Below are 12053 nucleotides of genomic sequence, written 5' to 3' on the forward strand. Positions count from 1 at the left end.
GAAATTCTTTATAAGTGTGCTTTAAAATTGCTGAAAAATTACTTGGAAAAGTGCCGTAATTGTCGTGGACGTTAACGCAGTTGAAAAAAATAGAACAACGAAAGTGTTGTACGCTTATGTCATTACGTCTCGTAGCGTAGCGTAACGTCACGTCTCCCGTAAAACGTAAAATAAAGTGACTGTTTTGCTTTCTTTGTGGGTTTTTTGGTATAGATTCAAATATATATTTCGATATCGCAGCTATCATTTACTATAACTGTCTGTGTCCTACATGCATCCGAGTCTTATGTGAGTACACCTCGAGTCGAGTGGAGTATCTTTACTTTTAAGCCTTTAAGTTCTGCGTTGTGTTTATCCGGCAATTTGGGCAATTTATGGCCAAAACCGAACGCAACTCTAACCTCATTTAAACGTGTTGTCTCATTATAAACCACATGGGTTTAACTCGGCTGTATAAATCAGCGAATATATGTATAAAGTCTATAAATGTGCTTATAAATGCAATAAATCTCTGTTGCTTGGCTATCTGTTATCTGTTTTCGCCTATTTGTTGTTATTCATGTTGATGCTGTGGTTTTTATTTGCTGTCGATGTGCCAATAAAGGTTTCCTTATCCTCAGCACTGTGTTTACTTTTTTATGGCATTATAATTGATTAAAATGTCGCTATGTACATATCGGCTTTCCTCGCGTGACAGATTAATTTCACAAGTTTTTATTCAGTTTATAGATACATTTGTGAAAAAACTATCTTTACTGCTCACATGTGTGTTAATAGATTTGTTTGGTTAATTTGTGGCATTCATATTTTATAATCGGGATTATCTGGCTGGAACAATAAATAATTGTAGTTGCAACATTCACATTTAAACAGCTGCGAAGGAACATACATACATGGTATGTAGACTGTCATATTTTACGGAAATCCCACTACAAATCAATTGGCAAATCCCGGAACTTAGGGCCATTCAATTAGCCGTAATTAGACGGAAGTTGCCGCTCTGCCACTGAGCATCACTTGTTGCATGAATAATGGCTGCCAATAATAATGCCGTTAACAAGGCCAGGCATGCCTCCAAATGGGGGGATCGGAAAGGATTCTTCCAGCTCCTGCTCCAGTTCCAGCTTCAGTTGAGCAGCTCTGTTTGCTTTGACAAATACAAGTTGCCTCCTGGAGCCATAATAATATTATTTATGGTCCTCCGGAGGACATCGCCGGGCAGAAGGAAAAGCTGAGGAGCCGGGAATCGATGAAAGTGGCTGGCAATTTATAGATGTTTCATTATTATGGTAACGAAAGGGATCCCAGTCCCTCGCATATAAGGTTCCGTGTTGGTGGGGCAGATAAAAAAGAAGCTTAAAGATTCCTTTTCATTCGCTTGCTAGCAACCTTTTGCGGCGTGGCCTCCAGTGTTCTTTACTCTGTCTTCTTTGTGAATTGTCATTGTTTTGTGCGTCTTTTTATTGTTTTTACTTGCTTGACTTTTGTAATATGCTGCCAATGCAATGTATCTGTGGGTTCTTAGTTCCCTCATTTCTTCCCTAACGCATGTCAAACATGAAAAGCAGCTTGTTTACGCTTTTCGGATTCTATTCCTCCAGCTTTTAACATATGCTTCACTTATGTGTGTTTCAAGCCATTTGTTCGGTTCGATATTTACAACATAAAGCAGCTCTGACAAAGCAAATTTATATTGATGACGATGCCTGGGAGTGATGTATGCAAGCGGCTGTATCAAATGGCTGTATCAACTGTGGCATTTAATTCGTTATGCCTTTACAGATGGCCAGTCCTCTTTCCTTTATCAAATTAGCTTACTTACAGTAAACTTTGAGCTCCTAATTTAAGTTTGGTAACAACAACCCTTTCGGGTGAAGTTAACAGGTGAGTAAGCTCAGGTATTAAGTGGAGATGGCATTATTGTAGTAGACTTCACTTCCAGATGTTTAAAATGTTATTCAAAGGAGAATCTTATTTCCTGCAACCCCATTTATTTTATTTTCTATATTAAGATGCCTTCAAATGTCACTGGGTTATGTTCCTAAAATAAGGTTTTAAAAATAGAATAAAATTAGACAGTTCCTAAAAAAACATTTACATATATTACCGCTTTGATTGATAATCTAATTTCGCACGCTGCTAACTTCAAAATAATATTTTAAATAATTTTGGGCCTTTCTGTGACAAGAAAATCATTTTATGATTAATATTGAAGAATACATTTATTATGTTTTTCCAGTTGAGGATAATACAGGAATTTATCTTAATTTAACTACAACCGAATATCTTAATATGCCTTAAAAGATATGGATTTTGGAGTATGTGAAGTATCTTTGTTCTTAATGATGCTTTGCTTGGCAATTTTATTCGTATCGTTCGTATTGGCTTCTTGCATTTACAATGCCCCTATTTATAACCATTTTGCCAAGAGTTCTGTGTGCAACAGACAACAATGATCGCAGCCATGTCTTTGCTTTCTAGTTTACCAGTTGCCAGTTTTTCCTTTCCCTACAATTACCATGGTTATCCTTGACAATTATTTCCGCACAGAAAACTTTCTAAATGCAGCCCACCATGGTGGATCCCCTGTAATAATTGCCTAGCCCAAAAGACCCAACAAACACACACAGCCTCGGTTGTGCCACCTTAATTGCAGGCGTCTTTCTCCAACCAAGTCAACTTTCCACCAACCAGCACTCTGTACTCAGCCACTCACTTATTATTAAGTTGTTTTCGAAACTAGGAGGAGGAAAAACCAGCGGGCGGAAGTGGGAGAAGCTGCCGGCAAAAGTTAAATTATAAAATCGTCAAAAGTTGACGAAGACATTTTGCGCCTATGCAAACAAATACACAAGGAAACTGCTGGAAGTGCTCCACTAGAAAGTGGGGAAAAATGCGGGAGGAGGAGCCACTTAAGATGCTTAGCGCCATGGCAAGCGAAAATAATGACGCTCATAAAAACTAACTAAACACCAAAATAAAGCAAATGTATATGTACACTCGTATATATATGTATGTACTTGTTGGCCTGGTGGGTGTGGGTTGGGTGTGTTTTTAAGCTGGAACGCTCCCTGAATGACAACGATAATGATGTGCGATAATGTTTGTTGTTTCTTCGTTTGCTTTTGTTTATTGTACTTTTTCATCCCACAGTGCTGGGCACAATGATAATGATAATGATGAAGATGTTATTGTGCTGCTCGGCTTTGTTGTTGTGCAATCTAAGACAACTGTCAAAGTCCTTGCCAAAGGATTAGTCGACTCGGCGCCTTTCGCCCTGCAGTACCCTGTAAAAGTTGTGCAAAGGATATAAGACACATCTAGCACTTTGTCACCAATCAAGGTTTGCTATTTTTTCAGTAATTTTTCATGCAAATGGGATGCATTTATTGCAAAGGTAGTTGAAAGTTAAACTTTTATGTTCAAATATGCACAATTTTGATAAATGGTAAAGGGACTTTTCTATCGATTTAAAATTTATTCATTTTGTAAATGATACAATACAGAAGTAATAAATCAGATATTTCCTATTAGGGATTAATAGCTTTAAATAAAAACATTAAAGTATATTGTAGAATTTCCATTTAGCAAAGTTTAGTTTAGCTTATCCCAGTACATTGTACTGAAAATGTCCATTTAATCGACAGAAAAATAGTTTTCTACTTTCTATTAACAAGGCAAAAAGTTACAGGGCACTCCCACAGTCGAAACGAGTTCGTGCAGCTCGTGACTGGTTGCCTTCCCATTACTTGCGACCTGCTCCTATCGCAGGCGTAATTAAAATTGCAGCAGACGTACTGAAGTTTTGTACTTTCTTCGGCACGAGATACTCCTGCAAGCCACCCCATCAATTTAATCGCTTTGACTGCCTGCTGGTTGTAATTTATTTACTGCCGAAAATCGTTGCCCCCCTCTTGATTTTCCCCTGCCCCAAGTTGGTTGTATTTTTTAATTGATTAGAAACTCGAGTTTTGTTTTGTTTCTTTGCCTTCGATTGGCGTCGAGCCAGGAAATTTTCAGCCTCATTGAATTTCTTTGGGGTATTTTTCGCTCACCCTCTTGACTTTCTTTTCGAATCGCCAATTTTAGCAAATTACTTTTTATGGCAAAACTTTTATATTTGTTGATTCATTGATTGCTAATGTCAAACGTTCGATTTGCTGAGCTGAGCGACTGATATGAATCAGTGATAGCAATCAATGGCATTTAATTTAAGACCTTGTTTCATGTTTCGTTATTAAAAATATTTTGTATGAAAATGTAGCAATATTTATATAAATTAAAAACAAATTTTGTATCTCAGTTGGCCTCGCTGACAGCTTGTCAAAACGTTTCAATATAGATTTTTAGTTGTAGTGTTTCCAAATCAGATTGTGTAGCGTACATATAATTTTATAAAAGTTCATCAATTTTTCGGCTTCTTGGTGGCAAAATTCTCAATGTGTTAAACTTTCGGCCGTACCGCGTCACTCTTCCCATGCTTTTATCAATAATACTTAAGAAGAAAATCTACAAAAAAATATACAAAGTAGTTAGCCCAACAAGACTACAAATGGAATAGCCCAGTTCTCTGCTTTCGGCTACAAATTCTACAAGTGAAAAGAGGAAAAAAGCAGAAATATAACCAATTCCTGCAGCAAGTGAAATAGGTGAGTGCGAGAAAGTTCCTCGAGTGTCCAGACCTCAGATCCCAGACCCAAGACCCAAAAGCGGATATTCTAGTTGTCCTTGGGTGTGAATGGAAAGTGGGTTGGTGTGCATCCGTCGTCCTGTGTGTTGTGGGTGTGTTGGTGTGTGTGTGAGTGTAGGACAAGGTGCTTGGGCTTCCTCGCTGCATGACAGATTATCGCAAGGACCTTGCTGTCCTTTGAGTGTCCTCGACGGTTATTGAAATTGCTGCAATTGAGTTCGGAGTGCTCGAAGCTATTTAATTGCTGCCGCCTGCCTCTTGGAACTTGTTTCTTCTCCACTTCTGTTGAAGATGAGCTAACGATGTTGCAAGTGCGGCACTAGCCCTATTTTTTGAATTTTGTTAGTTATTATATATGAGATATATGTAAATATTGTGAATATAAAAGCTATAATTGCTTTCATTTTAAATGCTGGTACAAAATTCTACAAAAATGAAGATTTAAATGAAGATTATAAAATATTGCTTAATTTAATTCCTAAATGTTTGAAATGGAAACTCTTAGTTAGTTTCTAGTCCTTTACCAATGCACCGTGCCTAATCGATGCTTTTCGGACAAAGGAGGAGCGAGCAGAATGAGTCTTCGTCCTTTCCCGCAGGTGTTGTAAGCCAGCAACGAGTGCAGGAGCTGGAGCTGAGCCAAAGCTGCTTTCTCTCAAGTGCTAACTAATTTCGTTGTTGTCCTTACCGCTTCTGCTCCACATCCTGCACATCGCTGGCCCAAGGACTCTGCTCTCTCTGCATCCTTGGCATCCTCGGGCTTAGACTCATTCCCTGGCTCATCCTCATCATCGGCGTCTTGCTGCAGTTTCGTTTTTGGTGTCAGCAACATTTCTTCAATTGGTTTCGTTTGCCCTGCCAGTCAGGTTGTTGTCCTTTTCGGTCCTCTGTGTCCTTTATAGAGTTTTATGTGATTTTTCTCTGCTTTTTTTGGTGTTTTGCTATTTTTTTTTGCCTTTGCTCCTTCGTAGTGCAATCTTTTTGGCAAACTCTGGTGTGGCGCACAGTTGTTGACTCTGTTTCGGGGCCAAGCCAATTCCTTTTTGGCCTGGCCAAGTCAACTCTTGGCTTGTTTCGGCGTTCCGTGCACTTGTGTGCTCCCTCTACCTATGGCCACCCATTTCCCAAATACGCTCCACACATATGATCTGGCTTCTGTTTCGAATTTTTATGGCCACCGTCTCAGTTGTCCCTTCTTAACTTGGCCGAAAGTTGAGTTCCCATCGCATCAGAGTTCCGGGCAGCATGTCTCATTTGGATCGTAACACTTTGCTTAATGTTTATGACGTTTGCCGTGGAAATAGTTTCGCCTGAAGTAAAATAGGAGGTTTTATAGTTCGGTTAGGGTGTATTTTTCGCGAATAATAGAGTTTCTAATGGCACACTGTAGATGGTGGAATTATTATAAACTTTAAAGGAAATAGCTGTGCAGAATTTCATTTTGTATATGTTCCCAATGGTATACAAAATATTGAATGTTAGTATTCGTAATAAAAATACAATTCAAATGAATTTCTTTCAAATTAGCAAATTGGAAACAGAAATTGTTTATTTTTTCAAGAGGGCTTTGATTTTTTAATCAAAGTAACTATATGTTTAATCAGCTTTATTATATTATGAATAATATTCCCTGGAATATTACAGTAATTTATTTGCTTCCAAGATTTGAAATCAAGTAAAGCTTGCATATATGAAAGCTTTTACGCTAAAGCTTTAACGGTACTGCTGGCCAAGCTCTCTCAAGATCAGCTGTTTCTCCATGCCGAGCATGCGGTGCACTGCACTGTGAATGGCAAACACAACAGCTGATCGCAGCGTGGCAGAGCGAAAAGGTGAAAAACTCTCTTAGTTTTATCGAAATCGGCGCAGTTTCCCCCGATTTCTGCGGTGTTTTGGTGCAAAACGACTGCTCGCCGGTTCTAAAAGGTGTAAAACTATATGAAAGTAACAAATTCTGCAACTAAGTCTGCACAAGTGAGTTGATGCGAAGTCTGTGCACCAAGTGAAGTGGGCTAATGCAAATATTTCGCAGATAAATCGGGAAAAACAGGGGAAGTCCCCTTTATGCAACAGCGATCTTCAACCGATTTGCAACTTTGATGGGTTTTATCCAAGGCTCCAAAAGTCTGGCAGTTTCTTTGGTAAAAAACATAGTCGGCAGTTCTGATAAACTTCTCGGAAATAAAAGAGTTTCACTGTTGTCCAGATTTTGTGGCACTTTCGCTGGCAAAATGGAGAAGGTTTACTTCAGAAACGCAAGTGATAGCAAGGAACTGGACATTGTGTTTCGCTTTGTGAATGCGAACTTGAAGATAGACCGGGAGTTCAATTTCCGTCGCCAAATGAACGAGCCCATCGATGCGATTCTGGCCCGGATTCAGAGCAATATTCAAAGCCGGCTGGCCAAGTCGTGCAAGAAACTGAAAACCAAACCACCCGCCGAAATCAATGTGAAACTCCTGAACGACAACTACGATGGCAAACTGAGTGAATTGACCTTTGGCGATCTACTCACCCAGGATGTCAGCAACGTGAAGCTGCAGGTGCTGGACACAGTCTACGATTTGGTGTTCAATCCGCCATGGATTTCAGCCCTCAAGTTGCCCTCGTGCATATTGGCGGGATTCGTCACCTACCCGACCAATGTGCAGATTCAGTTCGGAGATCGCCAGTTCAGCAAAGCAGTTTGGTCCAAGGCCAAGAAACCCACGGACATGGATTGGGAGGAGTGCGGAGAGGGATTTCAGTATCTGGTGGCGCCTGAGAACGTTGGTTACCATCTCAAGTTAGTGGTAACGCCGGGAAACGCACAGGGAATGGCTGGTCCGGTGTTGGAGAAGATATCCAACTCTGCGGTGCAGGAATCTCCCGGATCCTGTCCATTCCAAGATCGCCACAGGCACACGCCACACTCTTTGAGCGCCCCCAATGAAATGCGGGTGGTGTCCTACAATCTGCTGGCCGATCTGTATGCCAGCAGTGACTATGCCGGTAGCACTCTGTTCTCCTATTGCCCAGCGAAGTATCTGCAAATAGACTACAGGAAACCGCTCTTCATCAACGAGATCATCGGCTACAACGCCGATATTCTCTGCCTGCAAGAGGTCGATCAGCGGATATTCGACTTTGATTTAAAGGAAATCCTCGCACAACCTCCGTATGACTATCACGGCTTAATGGCCCCCAAAGGCAAATGTGCCGAGGGAGTGGCCATTTTCTATCGCAACTCGCGCTTTGACCTCCTGGACTCCCAGGTTCTGCATTTGGGATCCAACATCCCCGTACTGCCCGTGTTTGAAAGCCTCTGGAATAAGATCAAAGTTTACGCACAATTGGCAGAACGAATCTGTGATCGGTCCACCACTCTGCAAACTTGTTTGCTCAGGATCAAGGACACCGATAACTACGTGCTGGTGGCCAACACGCATTTATATTTCCATCCGGATGCAGATCACATTCGACTGCTGCAGATGGGATTTTCCATGCTCTTTATAGAGCACTCAATTAGCAAAGCATTGAAGGACTTTAATATAAGTAGCCCCAAGAACATTGGACTGGTATTTTGTGGCGATTTCAACAGCGTTCCCGAGTGCGGAATCTACAAGTTGATGACGGAGCAGCTCGCGGACAGAACTCTGGAGGATTGGCGAAGTAATTCCGAGCAGGCTGTTTCGAATGTGGAGCTCTCACAGCCGTTCAAGATGGGCTCTGCTTACGGGGCACCGGAGTATACCCACTACACCACCCTGTTTTCGGGTTGCTTGGACTACGTATTCTACCAAAACGATCGCTTCGAGTTGCTAAAGGTGGTCCCACTGCCAACAGAGGAGGAGCTGAAAGCCAACGCTGCCATACCTTCGCCTGTTTTTCCATCCGATCATGTGGCTCTGGTAGCCGATCTTAAGTTTCTTTAAATTTGGGTCTTGCATACTGCATTTAGAATATCTCGGGGATTTATCAGCATAAATAAATATATTAGAAAGCCAAATACTATGCTTACATGTAATGTAATACTTACGATATTTAACTTTTAAATATACGTTTAAAGTACTTTTTTCCTGCAACAAATTCGGCCTAATAACTAATATCTCTTATGCTTTAAAAGCCATGGAAAATAAACGAATAACTGCGTAGATTCAAGATAGACTAAAACAAGGAAAATAAACCGAAATAAATTGCGGAATGAAGTGACAACAAATTGAGTAAATCCCTGAGTGGCTTAGCCCGTCTGCAAGCAGCTGAATTTCAGGGCTTCTGCTCCTGTTTTCCGGCTGATTGCAGGACGCAGAGCAATTAACGTGAAAATTCGCCAAGGAAAAACGCTCCATCGCAGGAGGTGGCGCCAACAACAATGGCGCGAAAAGCTGAAAAGAAATCCGAGTGAGAAAAAATATCCCAAGCCAACTGAAGTGATTTTCGCACTAATTAACTGCACTTAGTTGACACATACCAATCTATTCAGGCCGCCACTCCCCCGCAAAGTTGTCGTTGGCCATAATCAGAGCCAGTGCAGCATTTTAATTGGTTTCCACAGTGCTGCCAATATAAAGTCCCACATGTGCAATCGGAATTTTCCACAGAAATTATTAGAAAGCAAATGAAATGTGGCCCGATGTGCGCCACACACTCTCGGTGAAGGTAATAGTACTATCACTAATCGATGTTAAATCCTTTTGTCAAATACAATACATTATTGTTGAGAATATCCTATAAATTGCTTTAAGCTCTAAATTAAGCTTTTAAGTTTATTCAATAAATATGAATATGCACATAGATGCATATAAGGAAGTGCTATTCATTTTTCTTCGGCTGTAGCCGTTCGTGTGGTGTTCTATAAGCCCTGCAACTCTATAATTACGTGGCACCGTGTTGACAACTAACTTCTTGCAGCGCGGAAAATGGGAATGGGAAAAGAGGAAGCTCAGCTTTCCACTCTCGGTTTGGTTGAGTTTGGTTTGGTTTGCTTTAGCTCCTCATTTTCCTGCGCATATGAGGCATATTGTTATTGCACATCAAAGTGAATTCGCTTGATTTAGTTCTGATTTTTCCATGGCAACATGTGTAGGGCAAATTCAAAAGATTTTAATGAGTTTGTGGGTATGGTTGAGTGGTGGAAAGTGGTGAATATTTCAAACAAAATCCGTTCATTAATTTCTTTACTTATTACTTCCGATTGGAGAAATTTAACTTGTGATGCTTGCATTATAAAAACCAACATTTATGTGCAAACGGTAATGCTAAACTTATTTATTTATTTACGTTACTCACTTCGTACATTGAGTCCATAAAAAAATGACAGAAAATAACCTCCAGCCAAGGGTCATCGCCAGGACATTTTATTTACTTTGTTGATTAAGCTAAAATAGCATAACAGCAGGGGAGAGATCATCCAAGTGGCAAAGTTACGAGGCAACTGCCAAGGACAAAGCCCCACAAAAAAGAAGAAAAAACCACCCAAAAAATAAAAAACCAAAAAACCGGCGAAGAAAAAGCAAACGGAAGCATACGGAAATGCCAGGAGCGTGGATTACATTAACGCAGTATTTTCATAGACGAGGGTGGTGCGGAATGGGATTTGCGGGGAGGGGTTTTGGTTTGGGGTCTTCGGGGGGCAAGTTGCAAGTTGCCAAATTAAACGCCCACTTAATCTCGACGGGGTCAACCTGAGACACCAAACTCATTGGGTGGGTGAAGTGGAAGGCACTGCTGAGTAAGCAAATTCGCTACCAAGACTCGCTAACCAAGATTCAAACCCTGAAACCTAAAAATTGTTGGAAAATATGGTGCATATTTGTGGTGTCTGTAAAATATATAAAAAGTAAACAAGTAAAAAGGTTTTAAGTTCTTCTGCAGAATATGCAACACAATTTAAAACATTTCTTGCGTTATCAAAGCCAGCGCTTTGCTGCAACTAAAGGGTCAGTTGTAATTGAAATGGGGAGAGTGGAGCTGGAGCTGGAGCTGTGGTACTTGGCAAATTCAGGGACATCGCCAGGGGACAGTGTCAAGATCAAGTCTGCACCTCGTTCGCTCACTCCCCCAGAGGTCTAGTCGGTTTCAATTAATTTCACGGCGAAGGGCGACTGGCTGGGAAAACTAAAGAAAAACTGTTTTCCGGGCACTTTTGTGTCAAAAAGTTGTCGTCGCGACATTTCTACTGTGTCTCGACTGCGTTTCCCTGTTTCCCCAGATTCCATTCCTGATTTCTCCATATTTTCCCAGCAATTCCTGCTCCTTGGAATGTTTTTATTTTATCTGCTGCTTTTTTTTCTTTGCTCGAGTGCAGGAAATGCGTACTTCCTGTTTGTTGTCTCTGCAAGCTTTGGCATATTTGCGTGCTCTGTCCCCGTCTCTTTCTTTCCCTTTTCCCTCTCTCTTTCTGGCCTTTTGGCTGCCTGCTTTTTCTCCAGCTCCCCCTGCGATTTTCCTTTTTCCCCTGCCAGTTGGAGGGGCACTGCATGCACTTGGACCGTAACTGTCTGCGAATCTTCTTTCGCCTCGACTTTGCTGGGGTCTCCCCCATAAACTTTGCCTTCCTACTGACGCATAATTTTACATGTTGTCGTTGTAGCTTTCTTTGAGTACCCTGTTCTCTAAACTCGCAGGGTATGCAAGCATGCATGTAGAAACGTTTGAAAACAGCCTAAATGTAAGCGCTGCGTTGAAGTATCCTCCGTTGCACTCATAATTTCTGATTTGCATACTGGCTGCTGGGTATCCAATAGTCGATACTGCGCCGCTGAGTCTTATTTTGTTTGAGGATGCATGGGGCAGGAAATGTCTGAGCTCAATGCACTGCCCGTTCCGTTGGTTTTGTTAAAAACTTGCTACCATTTATCTGTGTACGTGTGTGTGTTTGTGTGTGTGTGGGGAGACGGCTCATCCTTCATCCTTCAGCTCCTTGCTCCCAGTTCAGGTCCTGTATTCCCCGCCGTGTGGCAAGTTCATCCGCTTGCTCTTCGCCGAGGCTGCGTTGATATTTTTTGTAAAAGGCCCTGTGCAGAAATTTTTCCGGTAGCAGCTTATTGGAATGGATAGATTGAGAGAAAAAGGAAAAGTCCGGTGCCATTCACTGCCTCTTTGTCGCATTAAAAAAGGAACCTAGGCGGCAGGCAACTTCGGAGTTAGTTTTGTTTTCTGCGTTGGGCTTTTACCAGCCAGCAGCTTGTTATGGCAGCACTTCTAATCAACTTTATGGAAAAGTATTAACTAATGCGTGCAACGAGGTCCTGCATTTGATTTATTTGTGTCAAGCTTCCATCAGGAAGTCAGCACAAGTCCTGCATGATTTTGAATAGATGTTGCCTTAGGTCAGTCATATGAATAGAGTAGCTTCGTATCCTTTGAATGCCCATTGAAGTCG

The 12053-nt window shown here is 41.3% G+C and overlaps 2 protein-coding genes across 4 annotated transcripts in view; both read left to right on the forward strand.

Moving 5' to 3' along the window:
• The first annotated feature begins 4513 nt into the window (after window positions 1-4513).
• On the forward strand, window positions 4514-9307 carry LOC122611715 (2',5'-phosphodiesterase 12). 2 transcript variants are annotated; one of them, XM_043784990.1, is made up of 4 exons: window positions 4514-4649; window positions 6354-6664; window positions 6723-6831; window positions 6897-9307. In XM_043784990.1, the coding sequence occupies exon 4, from the start codon at window positions 6922-6924 to the stop codon at window positions 8602-8604; it is 1683 nt and encodes a 560-aa protein (XP_043640925.1). In that variant the 5' UTR covers window positions 4514-4649; window positions 6354-6664; window positions 6723-6831; window positions 6897-6921; the 3' UTR covers window positions 8605-9307. The 2 variants fall into 2 exon arrangements, with proteins under 2 accessions (XP_043640925.1, XP_043640924.1); XM_043784989.1 differs by having other exon boundaries at window positions 6723-9306.
• LOC122611714 (CUGBP Elav-like family member 2) overlaps window positions 4537-12053 on the forward strand; it is a 105641-nt gene continuing 98124 nt past the window's right edge. For both annotated transcript variants that reach the window (XR_006325548.1, XM_043784988.1), the window contains exon 1: window positions 4537-4649. The gene's annotated coding sequence lies outside the window, so the exon portion shown is untranslated. The remainder of the gene's footprint in view (window positions 4650-12053) is intronic.

The sequence above is a fragment of the Drosophila teissieri genome, chromosome 2L, assembly GCF_016746235.2.
Source record: "Drosophila teissieri strain GT53w chromosome 2L, Prin_Dtei_1.1, whole genome shotgun sequence".
NCBI classification, from domain to species: Eukaryota; Metazoa; Arthropoda; class Insecta; order Diptera; family Drosophilidae; genus Drosophila; species Drosophila teissieri.